Here is a 21,129-nt window from a genome sequence, read left to right as displayed (position 1 = left end):
GCTCTGTCTCTATAGGGCACATTTTGTGAGGTGTTTTGTAAGGGTGTCTAAAACCATTATAATATAATGGATTAGTACACCAGGTCATAGTCAAAAGCATCAAATATGCACTGATTGACATTTAAAATGCAACTCACAGTCTTATACGATTATGCAGCTGATTTACAGATCTACATAAGGACTTTAAGTTATTCACTAATAGGTAATTTTGTAAAACAATAACTCTAATATACTAAGAGGGACAGCTTGGCACCTGATCACTATATATGTTGTCAATGGAGGAAATAAGTTATAGGTAGTGTGCTGTTGGTTTGCATGGAGACTTTTATTAAGGGACTTTTGTTTTGAAAAATAAAAAGACTTTTATTTTGAAAAGGGAAGTGGAAATTGTATAGTCCTCATGTCAGAAAGTGCACAGTCATCTTCAAGCACATGTAGTGAAAAGCTGTGAAGCACATGTTGAACTGCTATTGGAGATAGATGGTGAAGCAGGGAAAGACTTTACTTGCTAGACATTTCCAGGGATGCTACTGGTGGGATAACGGTTTGATGTTAACATTTTTCAATAGTTTAACATTAAATGCAAATTGATGGTAAAAGTGCTAAAGTGAATGTAGCTAATCTCTAACTGTTTGTGCTTATGTTAGCTCATTTAATAGCATGATGGTGGTAGCATATGAATAATATTGTGAGTAATAATGTGCTTTTTTGAGATAATGTTGCATGTTAAATTAATGTAGGGTTAAGGAGAACTTTATATCTGTGTATATTTATATATATATTTGTATGTTTATATGAATGTATGTTTGGTTGGCAGTTTTAAGTAATTGTTATGTTTTGTGTTTTGTTTTTCTTGTAAAGGTTTTCAACCTAATCATACCAAATCTTACCTAATGAGATCTATTCTTAATTGAACATGAGAATCTAACTAAATAAAGAAGATTAAAGAAGAAGCCATTTGAGTTGATTCCATTTACCCTGTTGATGGCCAAGGCCTTTTTCAAGTTTGGGCAGAAGTAAAGTAAAATCCCCTGAGAACTTGACAGGTATAGCAACGTAATGTAGCCACGCCCTAATGTGTAGCCCCGCCGTGTTTTGCATTTGATCGTGTTACCTTGGTAAACCAAACTAACTGGTTTATTCACCTGTGTCTACTATGCCAGAGAAGAGGATGTAGGTGTCGGTTTAACTTTTGGCACTTTTTGATCTAAACATCAGATAGACTTTTATATAAATATAAGTTTTTAATTAATCATGCAGGTGCTGAGATGTTCGTTATTTAGATTTTGGAGTTTGTTTGTTTTTTGTGGACTTTTTGTTATTGCTCATGTAAACGTGAATGACGACAACGATGATGAATGGGTAGATGTAAATGACATGATCAATTATGACTCGACAGGAAAGTGCATGAGAAAACCCACAAAGGTGAGATGTTTATTCATGAAGACTTTTGAAACTAATGAATTTTTACAATAGTAGTCACAAGGGATTGAATTTTTTTTAAATGTTCTCATTTTTGTTAATATTTTCTGGAATTAATACAAACATCATTCAAACTAAGAAATTCACCCTTAGGTGTAATATGACCTAATTTGGTCAAAAAACAATGTCTAACTGCAGGCAATAACGTACCTTGTTACAAATGCTGGATTATTTTTTGGGTCAAAAAGGGACAAACCCAACCATTAACTGTTAAATTATCCCAAATAATGTCTATATTTGACCCAACCATGAGTAAAAATAACCCAGTTGTGGAGTTTGTCCCTTTTTTTACCCAACTGTGGGTTAAAAATAACCCAGCATTTTTTAAAGTGCAAAAATGTTAAGTTGGTTTCAAACTAGCGTTAGGTCAAAATGAACCCAACCCAATGGGTTGTAATTTAGCTAGGTTGTTTTAACCCAGTGTTGGGTCAAATGTAAATATTTGGCTAAATTTAACCCAAGGGCTAGGTTAAAAATAACCCAGGACTTTTTAGTGTTTGTGCAGATTAAATTGTGACACTATTTATTATACTTCATTAACAAAAAATACCATAGAACACACCAGTACTACAAATATTTTTGAAATGTCTTTGGGTATATTCTGTAAATACTGAAGTACGGTAATTGTTCTGGGGCAAGCTATTGATTCTGTCTTTTTCATATCACATTTCAATATAAAGAAATTCTGACATTTTACATCTCTTTTTATAAACACAAAAAGAAGACATATAACAATGTTCAACAGCCAAAATGTGTTCCAGTTTTCAAGCGTTTCATTCACAAGCTCCTTAGAAAAACTGCAGAACTTGGTTTGGTATGTTCATTTATTTTCTCTGAGGGATTGAGATAAAGTTGTTCAGCAATACACAGGTTTCATAACCCTTGTTTTATCCTGTTTAGCCTAATAATACACAAACAGTTGTGCACTATGACGCTGAGGTGAAACTGTCCAACCAAACCGTGTCAGACTTCCAGAAGCTTCTGCAAGAAGACAATGACTGGACCACTGGAGCCATGGATGAAGCTCTCAGTCAGATTCTGGTCAACTTCAAACTCCATGACTACGAAGCCTGGAAGTGGCGATTTGAAGACACTTTTCATGTGGAGCTGGATACTGTCATTAAGGTCTAATGTGTGTTTACTAGATTTTGAGATTTCCTATGGCAGTGTTTCCCAACCACTAATGTGCAGTGGAAAAATAACACTGCCACAGTGTTTGAAAAAGCGTTCGAAGCTAGCTACCAGGTTGCTTGGTTGGTAACAGCTGCATGTGTCACTGTCATCAATTCCAGCCAGGATATCATTTGTGTTCATCAAAACAAGATCAAGTTTCACATTAAATGTGAATATTACATTTGATACAGTATAATATTGCAGTTAAACAATTCATTTAAACAATGCAATGCATGTTTGTGCAGATCTGTTAATGCTTATTGTGAAAGTGGTGTGCCTTATGATTTTTTTACTTATTTTTTTTTTACAAACTGTGCCGTGGCAAAATAAAGATTGGGAAACACTGTCCTATGGTATCAACAAAGATAATTCATATTAATTCATAATTCATATTAACAAGATGCGCCACTGGTATTGAATGGGGGAGATTACAACGGTCAGTACGGCTGCTCTAGTCCAGCCTATAAAAAGAGCCAATCGTTAAAGAATAAATTCACAGAATCAACAGACCTTGAGGCATTGCAAATATGGTGGCGCAGTGATGAGACTCCCTTTAAAGGACTTTGTTATCAATATGTGTACACTTAGTTGCTTTAAGTTCTCTTGATTTAATTTGATTGAAGATATTGGATATAATAAGATTGTCCCCTATTCATAGAAACAAGAACGTTCAATGTAACACTCAATTTGGCCGCTCTGGTGACTGCCCTACTGAAAAATCCAGCTAAGACCAGCATAAGCTGGTAGCTGGTTTTGGCTGGTTTAAGGTGCCAGTAGCTGGTTTGGAGGAACACGCCCAGATTTTGGGAATTTAGCTTATTCACCGTATCCCCCAGAGTTAGATAAGTCAATACATGTCTCATCTCCATCTGACGCAGCCCCCGCTGGCTTAGCTTGGCGCGGGGGCTGGAGGTGAGTGGCTTCAGCTGGCGTGCTGCTCCCAGGGAGTGACAAAATGATGCGAACATTTTCCTATTTATGTGATTTGCACAACTCGGACCGAACTCTCTGCTCCTCACCAGGGGTTTCTCGGGTGCTGCTGTGAGCAAATCACTCCGCCCAAGTAGCAGTGCTTCGCCTTCTGAGAATATAGTTCCCAGTATGTATACGGTTAAAAGATGGCTGTGTCTCATATGACCTTGTTGTTTGTACACAGTGTGAATATACAAATCACAACACATGGATAGGAGAATGTTCGCGTTGTTTTGTCGTTTGTTGGGAGCAGTATGCTAGCTAAGCTGGTCCTCTCAGCCTGGCAAAGCTGGTCAAGCTGGTGGGTCATTGCTATAGGCGGACTAGTCGGTTGCCTAGGGCGACAAATATGTTGGGGGCGCCGGGCGCCCTCTGTTGGGCGGGGAGTTGCGTTATGTTACGTCAGGCAAGTGCTCAGCTGCTGGTGTGTTTATCTAAAATGAAGCGATCCAATAAATCCTCTGGCGCACAGGGAAAAAAACGAAGAAAGGACGAAGAAGAAAGCCCAGGTAATGTTAAGTCTTCTCCTCAGTGCTGTGACGGACCGCAGTTGATCCGCGATCCGAACGTTCAGCTCGCATGCGATTCGCGGATTAATACACTAGTTTAAATTGGAAAAAGTTTATCATTTGCATGTGTTTCAAAGGCTTGCAAATGTTAACATTAAACATTTAAACAAAATAACCATAAAAGGCGCTAAAGTGAGCAGCTTTCTCACGCACATGCGTTTGAATGTGTCCGGTCCAGCTCCAGTCAGTCAGACGTGATCATCCCTTTAAAGATCAGAACTCTTGATGTGTAAACTTTAGAGAGAGTTGTGCTACTGTGTCTCATACTGAAGTCCATTAACATACATTTGGTGAATAGAGCAATGAAAAACAGCATAACGTTTTTATGTGAAGCGAAGCGACTTCCCCCTGTGTGTGCACTGAGAGACGCGTTTCAAAAAACAAGCCAACATAAAATCTTTTTGTTCTTGACAGGGAGCATACAAGCAAAAATATCCAAAATGTCTTGCCCCATTTAAGTAGATAGGACTTTAGTCTAACTGCCCATTAGCATTGCAAACATGGCCGCCTATAGGCACGACTAAAGGGACTTTGATTTCGGGTTGCTAAGGTTTAAAAGTTGCTGTGTTTAAATTTTAGCGGCATATCGGGGTGCGGTGCAAAAATCCAACCAACGACTCAGTCCGCTGCCAAACCCTCGCTTTTGAAATGCATAAAGAAGCTACGATAGCCACCACCGGACAAACATTTCATTGTCGGAGGCAACTTAGTAAAAAAAAATTCCGTTAGGGCTTCTGTAGAAACATGGCGGCACAAAATGGTGACTTCCATGTAAGGGGACCCTCGGTGTATTTAGATAAAAACGTCTCATTTTAAGGTTATAAAAACATAACGGTTCATTTTAAAAGGTCTTTATACACCCCTGATAATATAGTTTTGTGTATTATTTTGCATTTCTTTCAAAAGATCCTTCTAAAAATTACACACTGCACCTTGGTAGTTCTACCCATTTCTGTTACACATAATGGTTATTGATCCTTTCAATGATATGATACAATTTCATGACATAATTTCCTCTGATTTTTTTTAACAGATGTTAGTGTGTGTTCTTATTGTCATCACTGCAGTCTGCATTGAAAAGTGCTCTGTGGTGGCCAGGTTCATCCAGATCAAAAGGATGTTTTGTATCTGCTTTTTTAGTAGTTTCATCTGGAACTGGTTCTATCTATATATGGTAATCTTTTTTTTATACAAGAGGTTGAAAGAGGTCCTATTGAACTGATTTACCCATTGCATTATTAATAAACGGGTGTACACCAGATGACAATGAAAGGGAAAAAAATATTTTGGTGTATTCAGTATAAATTTTATGATCAGTATAAATGCTTTGTCCAAAATGTTTCTTGTTGGCTAGCTTGAGTTTGCCGAACACCAGAAAAACATTATGCAGATGGAGAGTTTCAACGAAAAATGTACTGGGGTAAAAGAAATGACCTGGATGGACAGTTTATCAGGTGACGTCCTTACAACAAAATGATTGTGTTATGATTTACCCAGCATTGTGTAATTTCAAACAAGTGTATCCTCTGTAACAAACGTAGATATCTTTTCCACACAATATTTCATAGTGATCACAGTTTCTTAAATATGATTTTATTCCTGATTTCAGAGTGGTATAGAAAAACATGGACTCTTCAAGATGATCCTTGCAAAAAATACTATGAGATCCTGCTTATGAATCCCATTTTCCGTGTGTCTCCAATGAAGGTTTGTACTTCTCAATGTATCTTCAATCTTGAATTTCAACATCATTGTAATGCACACATGGGTTCTTCATGTTTTCGCAGGTTTTCACCGTCACCTTAACTCGCTTATTTACAGATCCTCTGGAGCAGATTGGTCAGGGCATCAACCTGTTCCTCAGAGCTTTGCTGAAAGATCTGCCAATCATTTTGCAAGCAATGGTGCTTTTTACGACTGTGATTGTCTTCATAGTAAGAGCTGTTAAAAGTTAGTTTAAGATGTCTCACATTTTTGTTAGTAACATACTCAGGCGGTAATACTTGCTCTCTCCTTAGGTTATTGTGTATGCAATAATAAGGCATATATTGCCTATGCTCTTGCAAGGTTGGCGTCATGAACCACCACCTCCTGCGGTTGAGCAGCCCCAAGCAGCCCAGCTACAAAATAATGGGCACTAGGAGGACAACAGGATCAATCATGCAGGAAACAGGACTTTAGGGCAGACAATCATAACAGCATAAAGTCGACATCAGAGGTTCAGATAGTACGGGTCGAGCCACTGTACTCACCTGTAAACATCTCCAGTGTGGACCAGACTCATTTTTAACAGCAGGAAGAAGACAACCCTGGTATAGATGGAGATGGCAAAAGTCAAAACTGTGTTCCTGTATAGTTCAGTGGTAGAGAATTGCAATAGCAGCGGAAAAGGTTGTGAGTTCGAACACACATACTGATACAAAAAAATGTATACCTTACAATGCACTGTAAGTTGTAAAAGCATCTCACAAATGCATAAAGATTATTTTGTTCTTTTTGTGTTTATCGTGACTGTTTCTGAAGTATGACAACAAATAAATGATCAATTTTCTCAATTTTTTACAAAATTCATTAGGTATAATTTGTCAAGGTCAGCGTTTATCCAAGTTGACAAAGTTTGTAAGAGATTGATAAAAATGCTTTCTTCGTAATTTATAGGAAAGATAAATTCAAAACGAACCGACTTCCCAAGCTGACTTTAACCTCTGTGAAAGCTAAATTTAGTTAAAGAGCACCTATTGTCCGATTCATTTCCTTTGGCGTTTAAGTGTGTATTAGTACATGTTAACAATATGCAAAAGGTACAAACCCCAAAGTAAACGATGACGCAAGTTATCATCTCCAATGTAAATTTATTTTCTTGGACTATAACAAACACACGGATTGTAGGAAACAGTTTACTTTCTGGGATTTCAATTCAATTCAATTTTATTTATATAGCGCTTTTCACAATTTGAGATTGTTTCAATGCAGCTTTACAATAATAGAAGCAGTGGAAAGCATAGAAAAACGACAGATAGCAAAACATAATACACGATAGCAAAAGCAGCTAAATTTGCTGCGGCTATGAATCAACATTAAAAGCGTGCGTATTGCTAATGTAACGTAAAGAAGAGGGTGCTAAGTTAAGCCCAAGAAGGCTGCCTCCCCGGGTTGAAAAACCCCCTAGGAGAAAAAAAACCCAAGATTTGTGATTTAGTAAAGGCCGACATTATCATAATTCCTCCCGCTTCGGACTCACAGACTTTAAGCTACCTCCTGTTAGCATTGCATATGAGCAAATCTTTCACACATTTTAAGGAGCGTCAAATTTCTGTCTGACATCAGAGGTATTTAGGCCAATCACAACATACAGCATATAGTGTAAAAATTATAATGCTCAAATACATGAATTATTAATTGAACTATTCATTTATGCAAGTAATAAATAATCTCATTCAGTATTTTTCAGTTTATACACAACTTTCATTGTTTACAATTTTGTCCATGTCAGCTATTGCTGCCATATTGCCAAAGTTATTGTCAATTACTATTTTTTAAATCATTGTCAAAGTTGTACGTTTTGAAATAAAGGGAGTACGTCCCTGTGACAGCTTATGTTTCTTTTTTGAGTATGAGTTATTTCACAATGCAGTTTCAATGCAAGCATATCTTTCACAATGCAGGTCATATCACAATGATATGAAATAACTGAATGAAGGGATGCAAACTCATCAGGGGTGAGAAAGGGCCAAAGACACAAGCGTTGTATGCACGCACGCACGCGCACATAGACACACACGCATACGTATATGTACAGGTGCTGGTCATATAATAATATCATCAAAAAGTTTATTTATTTCACTAATTCTATTCAAAAAGTGAAACTTGTATATTATATTCATTCGTTACACACAGACTGACATATTTCAAATGTTTATTTCTTTTAATTTTGATGATTATAACTGAGAACTAAGGAAAATCCCAAATTGAGTATCTCAGAAAATTTAAATATTACTTAAGACCAATCCAAAGAAAGACTTTTTTAGAAATCTGGACCAACTGAAAAGTATGAACATAAAAAGTATGCGCATGTACAGCACTCAATACTTAGTTGGATCTCCTTTTGCCTGAATTACTGCAGTAATGCGGCGTGGCATGAAGTCGATCAGTCTGTGGCACTGCTTAGGTGTTATGAGAGCCCAGGTTGCTCTGATAGTGGCCTTCAGCTCTTCTGCATTGTTGGGTCTGGCATATCGCATCTTCCTCTTCACAATACCCCATAGATTTTCTATGAGGTTAAGGTCAGGCAAGTTCGCTGGCCAATTAAGAACAGGGATACCATGGTTCTTAAACCAGGTACTGGTAGCTTTGGCACTGTGCACAGGTGCCAAGTCCTGTTGGAAAATGAAATCTGCATCTCCATAAAGTTGGTCAGCAGCAGGAAGCATGAAGTGCTCTAAAACTTCCTGGTATACGACTGCGTTGACCTTGGAACACACAGTTGACCAACACCAGAAGATGACATGGCACCACAAACCATCACTGACTGTGGAAACTTTACACTGGACCTCAAACAAAGTGGATTGTGTGCCTCTCCTCTCTTCCTTCAGACTCTGGGATCCTGATTTCCAAAGGAAATGCAAAATTTACTTTCATCAGAGAACATAACTTTGGACCAATCAGAAGCAGTCCATAAGGAAGATGCTTCTGACGCTGTCTATTGTTTAAGAGTGACTTTACACAAGGAATGCGACAGCTGAAACCCAGGTCTTGCATACACCTGCAGCTGCAGTGCACTCTTTTTTGAATCTCCCCAACATTTTTGAATGAGTTTTGTTTGACAATCCTTTCCAGGGTGCAGTTATCCCTATTTCTTCTTGTATACTTTTTTCTACCACATCTTTTCCTTCCCTTCGCCTCTCTATTAATGTGCTTGGATACTGAGCTGTGTGAACAGCCAGCCTCTTTTGCAATGACCTTTTGTGTCTTGCCCTCCTTGTGCAAGGTGTCAATGGTCATCTTTTGGACAACTGTCAAGTAAGCAGTCTTCCCCATGATTGTGTAGACATGTGTCTTCAATATTGAACATTGAATTTGGGATTTTCCAATCATAATCATCATCAAAATTTGAACAAACATTTGAAATATATGGGTCTTGTGTGTAATAAATGACTATAATATACAAGTTTTAATTTTTGAATGGAATTAGTGAAATAAATCAACTTTTCAATGATATTCTTATTATAAGACCAGCACTATAAAAAGGAAGGAACTGAGATCAGCGATTATTGACCAGCCACTAAAACAGGAATAAGAAAAGTTCTACTTTCTTGTCTTGTATTGTATTTTATATGTGAGTTTCTAGAAAGTGAAATGATGAAGTCCAGACTCTCATCTCTGATCCTGCTGTTACACATTCAAGGTATGAACACTATTGAGTGCACAACTTTGTTGTTATTGCTTTTGTTTTTCAGTTATTCTTAAGATAGAGAATTACATGCATGTATAGTTGTGACAGGACTTTTGGGCTTTTTATGTCAGATGTCAGATTTTGTCTTTTTTTGTGTTTGTCCACGGTAGTTTCACATTTACAATAGGATATATTTTTCAAATGTTTTTCAGGGTCGCTAACATGGGACAGCATCCTTGTGACCTGTAATAAACAGAATATTTGTGCTGCGAGAGGGACACAGGTGACACTGTGGTGCTCTTACTCAGACATCAACATCACAACTGGGTTCTGGTTCAGTCAGAAACAGAAAACAAACTGGAGAAATAAAGATGAACCTGAAGATTTGACTTTAGATTCAGATTACTCAGGACGAGTGAAACAGTGGATCAAAAGCTACATTTCCGGACTCACAATAGATGATGTGAGAGAGAGAGACAGTGGAGAATATCAGCTCATGTTCATTATGAAGGATGGAGTTAAACATCTCAGCTCAGTCACAGTCAATCTAACAGTCACAGGTACATTTACATTCTCGTCGGTCCAGTTCAACTCTTTTCATTACTCATGTAATGTAAGGTTTTGCTTATTTAGTTTTACAGGTGATGATGAATCCTGAATCTACAGATGGACGAGTAAAACTGATCTGTGATTTCTCCTGCAATCTGACATCTACAAATTACTACTGGTACAAGAATGGAGAATGTTTAAGCAATAAGAAATCAAAATCCATATTTGTGTCATCTAGTGGAAACACTGACAGCTATTCCTGCTATGTTTATAACAATCAGTCCTCTTCTGTGTGTGAGTCTGCCATTTCCATACCAAAAATTCAAATGGAAATTTGTAAATTCGATTGTGAATTTTACAGCTGTGATTTGTGACTCTTTCAGGTCTTTCTAAAAGTGGCTGTTGGGATGTGACTTACACCTCTACAAGAGTTTGTGCTTTAGTGGGATCAACAGTAGATATTCACTCTTCATACTCACATCCCACTGGAGATACAGTAGTGAAAACATCCTGGTATTTAGGGTACATTCGGGATCTGCTTGAGGATCATCGGTTTGCTGGTCGTGTGCAGTTTGTGGGAAACACACTGAGAATCAAAGGTGTCAACACAAGTAACTCTGGTCAATATCTATTCAGGATCATCACTAACACATCAGATGAATGTTCTGGTTATCTTGGAGTCTTTCTTACTGTTACAGGTAACTGCTCATAATTTCAATTCAATTCAATTTGATTTATATAGCGCCTTTCACAATTGTTTCAAAGCAGCCTTACACCAATAGATGTAGGACTGTGCTTCGGTAGTTCCGTTAAATTTTTCAGCTACCTTCAGTATGACGGTCATACCACGGAGCTGGCGTTTTTTTCTTTGATTCTCTTTTTTTAAATGGGAGCAACGGCAATTTAGAACATCCATAAACCCTAGTCCTAATGCATCTTTTGGGTTATCCACGTAGATATTAAAGTCATCAACGATAAGAGCTTTATCTACAATGACTGTAAGCTCAAACAGGAAATCTGCAATTTCTTTAAGAAAATCTGTATGGTGGCCCGGAGGTCTGTAGATGGTAGCTAGAACGAAAGAAAGCTGTTTGTTGTTACGATCAGTTATTTCCATATTTAACAACATTATTTCAAATGAATTAAATTTTAGTACAGATTTGTGGTTTACTTTAAATATCTTCTTGTATATTGTAGCTACACCACCCCCTCTCCCCTTTAATCGAGGTTCGTGTTTATAGTCTTGTGGGGATGATTCGCTTAAACTAATGTAATCATCTGCTTTAAGCCAGGTCTCTGTTAAACAGAGTGCATCTAAGTTTTGGTCTGTAATTATTTAATTGATAATAGGTTCTTTATTGGTAAGCGATCTAATGATAAGAAGGCCGAATTTTAACATTTGAGTTTCATCTGTTAATGTATTGTTTTCTCATTTTATGTTAATAAGATTTGTACGAGACGAGGTAAACGGTGCTCTGTATTTGTTTGTTCGAGGAACAGACACATTAGAAATGTGTTGATACTCTGGTAAAATAGATTCTATGTGCTGGGATATATGTGATCTTGACATGTCAAGAACTAACAGACGAACGGTTAAGCTGGGATAGTCGGACAATATCAAAAGTAAGACTATTGGTCAGATTTCTAGAGAGTATAGCACTTCCTTCCCAGGACGGATGGAGGCCATCTCTCTTTAGCAGGTCAGGTCTCCCCCAGAAATGCTTCCAATTGTCTATAAACTATACGCTGCATGTTGCTTGCTTATTTTATTCAAAAACATGATCAATGCCTGTCAAGCCTATCTAAGTGGGTGGTTTGTGATAAAGTCGCTCAAATCGGTTAAGATAAACAAGACTTTCCTCTTTATGTGTGTTTTCAAGCTTAAGAAGTCCTTATTTTACATTAATGCACTTCACAGACCCTTTAATTAAGTGTTTTTTTAGTTTTATTTGATCAGTTCTTCTGTGATTGATTGCATGACCTTGATAAAAACAGAAACATCTGCCCAAACTGTGAAAAGACATTTATCTCAGGTACACAGGTAAAAAGCAGCCCGAACCCTGTGATAGATGGAGAAAAAGTGATATTAAGCTGTTCAACTGAATGCACTCTTGATAGGAAACATACTTACATCTGGTATAAAAATGGACAACAGGTAACAGATGGATTGAGATTATTAAACAAGCTGTACCTGAACTCAATCAACAGTGAGGAGCTACAAGAGTATTCATGTACTGTAAGAGGTAACACAACATCTAATCATACATCTGACTTTAATACAAAATCACTCCGAGCTCATCATTAAAATTGTGACATAGCAAATTAGCAATAATAATATTTTATTTTAATAAAGCAATAACATTTCATATGCTGATTTTGTGTCTTTTTGTTCAGAAGAAGCAATGGATATCTCAGTGTTTGGTCATCTCACAGTCTGTCTGCTGGTGTTTCTGCCTCAGTTTCTCATTTTAGGAGCTCTGTGGATGTGGTAAGTAAAAATATCAAGTAAAATTCAAAACTGAACACACTGTGGATATTTTGATATGAATTCAGATTTGAAGACTTTGAATTATGGAGTGTGAATTCTGATCCTACAGGTTTTTCATCAGCATGAAGAAATTAAAATCTAAAAACAGAACTGATGACAAACATGAAGAGGTGAGAAATTCTGTATATAGAGAATCTTCTGTGATACAATAAACTAATGCTCAGATTTTATAACATCATCTCTTTCTATGTGTTTCTCATTGTTAGACTCAAATGGTGCACATCTGGTCTGTGAGTAGATCAGCTGAATTCTGAAGTGATGTCACAACTCTATGACATCATCACCTACAGTAGTAGTCTCTCAGCAGCAACATTTTTGATCCAGTGATGTCACATACAGTGACATATTAATATTAGGATATAGTGCAAAAATTATAATGCTCAAATACATTAATTATTCATTGAACTATTAATTTATGCAATAAATAAATAATCTCATTCTATTTACAAATCTCATTGTTTACTACATTTGTCAATGTCAGCTCTTGCTGCCATGTTGCCAAAGTTATTGTAAATAACTATTTTAAAAAAAATCATTGTCAAAGTTGTACGTTTTGAATAAAGACCCTCCCTGTGACAGCTTATGTTTCCTTTTTTTTTGAGTACGAGTTATTTCACAATGCAGTTTCAATGCAAGCATATCTTTCACAATGCAGGTCTTATCGCAATGATATGAAATAACTGAATGAAAGGATGCAAACTCATCAGGGGTGAGAAAGGGCCAAAGATACAAGCGCTGTATATATGCACGCACGCACGCACACAGTCACAGCTCTAATACAGTATGTATAAATATAAACGAGCATCTGTTAAACTCGTGTACAATTCACACAGGATGCCTGTAACCAAAGTGACAGAACCAATTTAATGATTATTTTTATCAACACAGCATTATTTTACAATGGAGGCAGCGCTGAGGTGCTATTTTATGCGCAATGTTATGCAATTAAAAACCAACGTAACACTCAGATGTGTATATTACACAAGAGCAAACCTCAAGCTCACCGAAGATTAACAGTCAGTAAGTAAATGAGGAGAATAAATTATAATGTACACTGTAAAAAAATTCTGTAGAAATTACGGTATTACTGTGTATTACTGACAACTAGATGCCAGTAACTTACTGTAGATTTTACATTTATGTTATTTACTGGCAACAGTTTGTTCAAAGTTAAATAAATATGAAACTTTTCCAGTCTTTATCTTCTACAGTAAGTTACTGGCAACCGGCTGCATAATTACAGCTAATTTTTTACAGTGATATATATATATATATCTTAATAATGGTAGAAAAGGGACTTAGATAAGAGCAGTGAGAGATTTTTTTCTCAATGCTGTTTGATTAACATCAGTGACAGACAAGACCAAAATGATGTAATTTCCCCTTTAAGACCAAAGTCTAGATCTCCACCTTATTTTTGACGTAAATGCGGGCGCCCCTTTGTGTAAGACTTCCGGTGAGCCACTACAGCTAATGGTAGTCGTATTGCGAGGGAGACGAGTGTGCTGTTTTGACTGGCTTTTTAATGTTAAAGAGCACCAATTATGCTAATAAATTGGCACGTTAGCATGTAAATGCAGTATCCCATAGTACATACATGTTATTAAAACTTGAACTAATGCATTGTGAGTCTTATAAATTGCTTACATACCTCACCGATTTCCCACTGTCTGAAAAACGCTCGGTTTAGTTCCTGTCTCCGCCTCCCAAAATGTCTAGTGTAATCGGATTGGTCAGATGACTACTCAACTGTTATTGGTCAGCTGGGTTCGTCGTGTGTTTGAAAGGTTACGCCCCTGACTACGTGTGGGTTGACACACCGGTTCTGACTAGAGTCACAGCCTCAGAGGCAACGTAAACAAGCGTTATATTTCTCTATAAACGATGGTGTCTGTACTGCCTTACCACTTCGAGCTCGATCCAGAGAGTTCAGACGGCCGTTATGATATAAAGGATCTCCGTCAATGAATGCGATTGGATTTAACTTTTTTAGGTGTCCTTAGCTCTGCCAGAATGCTAAACGAAGACGAAAATGTGTTGCAAAGACATCCAAAAGGTAATTATAACGTACTACATAACTATATGGAAACACCAAATGTAGCACATAGAAAGTATTTGTTGAAATGATTATTAAACGATTTCACTTGGTAATTTCTACATTATTTTACTATAGTAAAATGTATTATAAGACTGCTTACATACTATTTTATTGTGCAAACTATATGGAAACACCAAATGTAGCACAAAAAAGTATTAATTGCAATGAATGTTAGTTCTACATTATTTTACTATGGTAAACTTTATTATGAAAGAGCTTACTTATAAGTGCTATGTTTTCACTTATTAGGTTTTAAGGAGAATGCAACAGGTTCCAGGGCCTCTTACCTGCGTGATTCATCATCCAGGTTTTGCACAAATTGTCTAAATCCCTACACACAGAACATTTATTGTACCGACTATAAGCCTTTGAGGCGCAGGACTAGAGTAAGTTTTATTACATTTTTAAACCAATAACACTAAAGTATTATTATAGTAACAAAGTACCCAAAAGAACAAAAAATGTAACTTTAAAGAAAATATAGTAGTCAGTCAAAAGTTTATTTATTACAAATATATATTTAAATGTTAAACAATATACAAATAAACATACTTTAGTAACCATATTGTGCTCTTCGTTCAAAAATTGTTCAATTCACTTCTTACAGCTATCTATTCAGATAAATGGCATATCAAAGCTTTGTCAGCTGTTGCTATCTAAGACGACACTTTAGGGTTATCATCCTGTCGTGTGTTGTTCTCCAGATATGCTTGGGGCTTCCTGATCGGAATGTTTGCTTTCGACGCCCCCTGCACTGAAGATGGCATGCAATCACGTCCTCCTTTGAAGGTCTCTCAAACTGTGATGCCAGGTCCATTGGAATCGGGGTTTCCTTCAGCTTATCTTCAAATACCTCAGCAAACACAAGCCTGATCACATCATCCACATAACTGTACAAATATTGCAGTCAATAAATCTTTTGTTTTGATCATTTATTTCCCTGCTTTATACATTAAGTTTTTAATTATGAATGTATTTGAAATAAAACATAACTGCTTACAGTATGTCACTTGTGTGTTTTGGGAACATAGCCTTGTACTTTCCCTCTCCTGCTTTTGTTACGGCTTGGTGACATTGTAATGGATGGCTGCAAGGTACAACCTGTAAAAATATAAATAAGCAATACATTTATTTTAAAAGTAAATACTACCGTACTTTATTTAACACAGTTACTAAAATACTTAAATACCTGCACAGCATTCCAATAAATGGGAAAGTCACATTTTTTGCTGCAAATCTGAAATCTCAGGCTACGGACGGCAAAGGCATCCACTGATGATGGTGATGTAAACATTGTGAAACGATGCTACTGCCTGGGTTCCTATGATTATGCAGAGAAAAAAACTTTGTCATCATCAGTTATACATTTAAGACTGGTAGTGGTTTCACTTGCTAAATACATCATATGTGTTACACACCTTTGCTCCTCATATGCCAGTCTGACTCCTTGTACTGTGTGTAATGATGTTGCATGTTTGCATACAGTGTAGAAGGATGTGTCCAGCTGCGATTCTAGGATATAGACAAATAAAACAAACATGTATTCAGTCAAAAAGACATATTATAACAATAGAGTACAACAATTATAAATCGTTAGATTATTCATTAAAACGTTAATGTATTACATGTTACATGGCCCAACATTAGCAACACACATTACGTGTTTACTTCGTTTCAAAATCTAAGAAAGCTTCAAGTAAAAACAACAGTAAAATACATATAACGTTAAACAAATCATCTGTACTTAGAGTTTCTTGAGTTTGATCATGAGAACAAACTTTACCGGTAACAGTTTAGCTGGAACAGCTTAGCAAGTTTGTAAACACGTCTAAATAAACATCGATAAAAACGATAGTCTGCATAATTCAACATACACGTGTGTAAATATGGTACGTTGTTTATGAAATACATTATTACAACACAAAACAACTAGCTTGCAAGCTTAGCTCTACACATAGATCTATATCTGAGCTCTACAAGCACATAATGTTAAGCTCCGGTTACCGGTAACGTAACTTACAGTAAAGGCAAATAATAAACATGAATACTTACAGCCTGTGATCCAGAAGTGCACGGTAATCCAACTTTCAAGAGGAAACGTCGCGCAAATCCAGCTTCGGTTCATAAGAAGCAGTTATTGTGAAAACTCCGTGAACAACTTCTGACTGGATTTTTCCGGAACCGTATTAAACATGATGTCCTCTGTGTAAGTCCATAAAGTGCTATTTTGCCCTTGCATCTAAAGAGACAGCGTCTACTCGAGAGATTTAATCGCTTAAATGATGAAACAAGAGTTTGCAAACAGGGTCAAAGCAGGGACTCCCAACCTCCGCCATTTTAGCTCTCTTCTGACTCAGCGCTCTCCACCCCCGTCTTTGAGGGCGTACCCAAGCGAAGCAGAGAGGGCTGAACTATGATAATGTTGGTCTTATCTACGTCACCAATCCCAGGAAGTAAACTGTTGCCTACAATCCGAGTGTTTTTTGTAGTCCTCGAACGTTAGAGACGATAACTCGCGTCATCGTTTTCTTTGAGGTATGTACTTTTTGAATATCGTTAGCATGTACTAATACACACTTACACACAAAAGGATGTTTAAAAACGTGGATCTCATAATAGGTGCTCTTTAATTATGAAATCCAGACCGGCATAATGTGTGCAGTTAGGATTTGCATAATAGCTGATAAACACAGTAAATCTCAAAAAAATTTGTTTTACAATATTTGTTTTATAATACATACAAAAGAGCCAAATGTGTATGGCGCACATGTACCCATTATCCATACATCCATCCAGTAAAACCTTCCATAGACACGGCCAGAGAACAATAAATACAATAATTATTCAAAAACAACTAATGTTATGCTGATAAAATATGCTGATTTAGCTGTTTATTTGTTCTGCAACTATTTATTATTACAAAAATGCGATTACAGTACAGAATATATATATGACATAAACTGCTTATTAGTTAATGTTTACAATAGTTCATAATGTGTTTGCACATATTGTTATGTTTAAAATGAAGAGTTAAAAAAGTATATTAATAATTTCATAAGCTCGTCTTATCTACTGCACAATAATATTTTCATAAAATGAAAACAATACTGAATACATGTAATAGTTTAATATGTTTGTTATGGTTTGTTCAAATAGTATATAATACAATCTGTTGAATGAGAAAGATGCTGCTGACTGTCGGATCGCGTGAAGCTCGATATGTCGCCATAAAAACTCAAACAAGTTGATTAAAAATTGCTGTTTAAAAAAACGTCACACCAGAGTGACAGTTGTGACATTTTAAACCAGCCCCTGAAAAGGTTAAAAACACAAAGTCTTGATCTATTCCATGTACAAACACTCGACTGACTTTCCCATTGTAAAGATGCTTTTATGTCTCTGTGCTTTTATATTTGTGCAATAAAGACCCGTCACCTCCGATCAACAACATGAAATGATTAAATATATCTTCATACCCTGCTGAAAGAACCACCATACCAGCAAGACCAGCATATGTTGTGGAACCACCAGCTAAACCAGCATAGACCAGCATAATTCCCATGCTGGTTTGATGCTGTTTTTTTCAGCAGGTATATATCAGGCCACTTCTTAATTTCTTCCTCACACTGGTTCATACATGGCAGTGTAGTAAATATTTACCATAACTGTCTTTAATCATGTTTTATGCATGATCCCACTACACTGTTTTTTACTTCTGCGTTTGAAAATAAGGTGGATATGAACACATGCGCTCTTTACTTTCTCTTAAGCCCTTAATGGTTGCATTATGAGGATACTTGCAAAGACATGAATTTTGACGCATATGTGTATTTAAGGCCAATGCAGTGGCAAAAATGATCACAAGCTTAATGAGCAGTGGATGCGCGACTTGTGCGCTCCTCTCACACAGAAAAAGTGCGCACATTTAGCACTGTTGTTTGTGTTTCAATGGCTTAAAATCACTTGATTTCACTGCGGTGCAGTTAAGTGTGCGCCCACTTACTCTCCACAGATTGCTTAAACTTCGGCAACAAATAAGGAGACTATAAATTGTAAAACATAACCCACCAAACTAGTGATTTGATATCGTTACCACAATAGCTGGACATGATTTTCATTATTTCATTCACTGTGACCCTGTCGCAGACCCCCCTCACCCCTCATTTTTAAAAACTCATCGGATCTAGACGAATCACAAGAATGACATATTTTGGATCCAAAACAGCGAATTTTGCCGAAAGGTGACAGGTTTGCACCCATGTGAATGACATCAATACCTCAAAAATGATGTATAGTCAATGTTTTGGGGCAATGCATATACTGTACCAGAGGCTGGCTGATGATTTTACTAAAACAAATGTGAAACATTTATGCTGGTTACAGGACCGGCTCCAGCTATGAGATGTAAGGTGGGTCAAGCAATGTAGTTCAACTGTGGTATGATTTGCCTTTGCCCATTAAACCTAGCTTTTTTCCATTGGCCTTTGACAACCGATGATGTTGTCATTTTGTTTAATTTTGTCTTATTTATTTATATCGTTTTATTATGTATTTACTTCTCTGAAAAGCCCTGAAAAGTATGAATCTCACATGTCTACCGATATAGCTAACATTATGAATTTGTCATTTTAAGTTTTGTTAATGTATTTTATATATTTTTCATTTTGAAGTTGTGACTCGAAAAGCCTTGCAGCTATGCAAGTCATTGTCACTTGCTACCGATCCCCACGTATGAAAGCTCAATGACTAATAAAAAATTCCCCACACCTGCCATCATGCTTTTTGTAGAATAGACCTAGTGATTTTGGGTGCCAAACAACCATTCAACCATCTTCCCACTTGTTGGTGGCAAAATTCTGTTGGTGGAGGCTTGAAATAATTCTGGTTACGGCCAGGGGGTTGCACACCGGACGCAACACAAATTCAAATTCTAGGCAACTAGTTGTTACACAATAACAATAGAAACAATTTCTAACTATTGTCTGACCTAACATGTTATTATATATGTTTTATTACAAAAAACATATTTTTTGTAATTAAACAGAATTTACAGTCTACCTCTTTATAACAACAGAGTATGTCTACAGTACGTATTCATATTTCCACAGACATTCCATGTCTCTTATTTTGAAGTTAAGTCTTTGTTTGCCATATTTGTAGTTCTGTCTAGTTCTTTTGTTCATTGGGCCTCATGCTGATTGTGTATATATAGCCCCAATATTTTCATTGTCTTTTGTCAGTTGTTGCATGTGGATGTTTATGGTTTGGATCATGTTTGTTTCTGTTTTATCACCTTGTTTATGGTAATAAAGTCACTGCACCTAGTGATGGGAGATACGAAGCTTTTCGAAGGTTCAAATCAACTGAACCAATTACTGAAAGATGAATCGAAGCACTTGTAACATCTATATATGGCACCACCTGCTGGAGAAAGCATATAAAAGCAACAAGATCTCTTTCCAAACATTTTACAGTTTTTACAAAATAATGGCAAAGGCTTTTCTAAATACATGTTAAAAAATTATTTAATTAAGCTATTTATTTTTTATTTAGGGCAAACAGATTTGTCAATAAATCCGTCTTATTATATGTAAAGGTATATAGCTTTACTACGTCAACTAACTTTCATTAGAGCAGGTGTGTCAAATTCAGTTTCATCCCAATCATCCTATCCCATTGCAGTTGCTTTCAAGGTCATCGAAACTGAGACCCAGGCAGACAAAATTTATGAAGTATTTCCTCTTTCTTTTGTGTTATTGTGACTCTATACAGCATGAAAACAAACAAATAAATCATCCTCTTTCTCAGTTTGTATGCAAATTTCTTAGTTTACATTTACATATTTAGCAGACGTTTTTATTCAAAGCGATTTACAATAATTAGGTAACAATATGGATTTATTATAGACGGTTTCATCGGACGCACGTGATACACGTTTGGATCCGAACCTTACTTCCGGTTTCGTTTTTTTAATGGCCCTGACTAGTTGCTAAACTGCTCTTGAACCAATGCCTCGTCGAAAATAACAAATGTTTTGGTTTCCTAGGTAATCTATGTGTTGTTTTTTTGCTTGTTATATAAATAAACTACGTTTAAAGAACTTTGTTGTTATTTATTCTTAGCGGAGTTTACCGGAAGTTACGTGCGGACCGCGACAGCCGCTTGTTTATGTTGTTACTGCTGAAACGGTCTATAGGGAGGCAAAAAAACAGTTGCGTCAAGTGCTTATCACAAGATAAACTTAGAAATTTTTCTTTTTTAAGATATTATTTTTGAATGCTGAGAGACCAGACTGCATTTACATTAGTCAAAGTCTCAATTTATCCATGTTGCCAAGTTTGTAAGA

The 21,129-nt window shown here is 36.6% G+C and overlaps 2 protein-coding genes and 2 long non-coding RNA genes across 8 annotated transcripts; 3 read left to right on the top strand and 1 right to left on the bottom strand.

Moving 5' to 3' along the window:
* The first annotated feature begins 421 nt into the window (after window positions 1-421).
* On the top strand, window positions 422-6,519 carry LOC129454052 (chloride channel CLIC-like protein 1). 4 transcript variants are annotated; one of them, XR_012365846.1, is made up of 9 exons: window positions 434-533; window positions 1,261-1,425; window positions 2,204-2,296; window positions 2,383-2,607; window positions 5,230-5,370; window positions 5,551-5,650; window positions 5,806-5,903; window positions 6,018-6,130; window positions 6,215-6,354. XR_012365846.1 is itself a non-coding variant. In XM_073861840.1 (9 exons), the coding sequence occupies exons 1-9, from the start codon at window positions 525-527 to the stop codon at window positions 6,335-6,337; spliced, it is 1,101 nt and encodes a 366-aa protein (XP_073717941.1). In that variant the 5' UTR covers window positions 440-524; the 3' UTR covers window positions 6,338-6,519. The 4 variants fall into 4 exon arrangements, 3 of the variants coding, with proteins under 3 accessions (XP_073717942.1, XP_073717943.1, XP_073717941.1); XM_073861840.1 differs by having other exon boundaries at window positions 440-533; window positions 5,984-6,130; window positions 6,215-6,519; XM_073861841.1 differs by lacking the exon at window positions 1,261-1,425 and having other exon boundaries at window positions 422-533; window positions 5,984-6,130; window positions 6,215-6,519.
* Window positions 6,520-9,554: 3,035 nt separating this feature from the next.
* On the top strand, window positions 9,555-13,243 carry LOC129453095 (uncharacterized). Its single transcript, XM_055217151.2, has 8 exons — window positions 9,555-9,600; window positions 9,801-10,148; window positions 10,222-10,431; window positions 10,521-10,835; window positions 12,171-12,380; window positions 12,532-12,625; window positions 12,735-12,795; window positions 12,892-13,243. The coding sequence occupies exons 1-8, from the start codon at window positions 9,555-9,557 to the stop codon at window positions 12,937-12,939; spliced, it is 1,332 nt and encodes a 443-aa protein (XP_055073126.2). The 3' UTR covers window positions 12,940-13,243.
* Window positions 13,244-14,219: 976 nt separating this feature from the next.
* LOC129426219 (uncharacterized) lies at window positions 14,220-15,718 on the top strand. Its single transcript, XR_012365827.1, has 3 exons — window positions 14,220-14,741; window positions 15,033-15,169; window positions 15,488-15,718. It is a non-coding gene; the product is annotated as an uncharacterized lncRNA (long non-coding RNA).
* Window positions 15,265-17,411, bottom strand: LOC141359368 (uncharacterized). 2 transcript variants are annotated; one of them, XR_012365826.1, is made up of 5 exons: window positions 16,836-17,411; window positions 16,202-16,295; window positions 15,973-16,104; window positions 15,784-15,884; window positions 15,265-15,673 (listed from the first exon to the last, which is right to left on the bottom strand). It is a non-coding gene; the product is annotated as an uncharacterized lncRNA (long non-coding RNA). The 2 variants fall into 2 exon arrangements; XR_012365825.1 differs by having other exon boundaries at window positions 15,784-15,870; window positions 16,836-17,409.
* Window positions 17,412-21,129: the final 3,718 nt, after the last annotated feature.

Source organism: Misgurnus anguillicaudatus, chromosome 23 (assembly GCF_027580225.2).
Source record: "Misgurnus anguillicaudatus chromosome 23, ASM2758022v2, whole genome shotgun sequence".
Classification (NCBI taxonomy): Eukaryota; Metazoa; Chordata; class Actinopteri; order Cypriniformes; family Cobitidae; genus Misgurnus; species Misgurnus anguillicaudatus.
The sequence above is the reverse complement of the archived record's forward strand: the minus strand, read 5'-3'. Positions and strand labels throughout refer to the sequence as shown.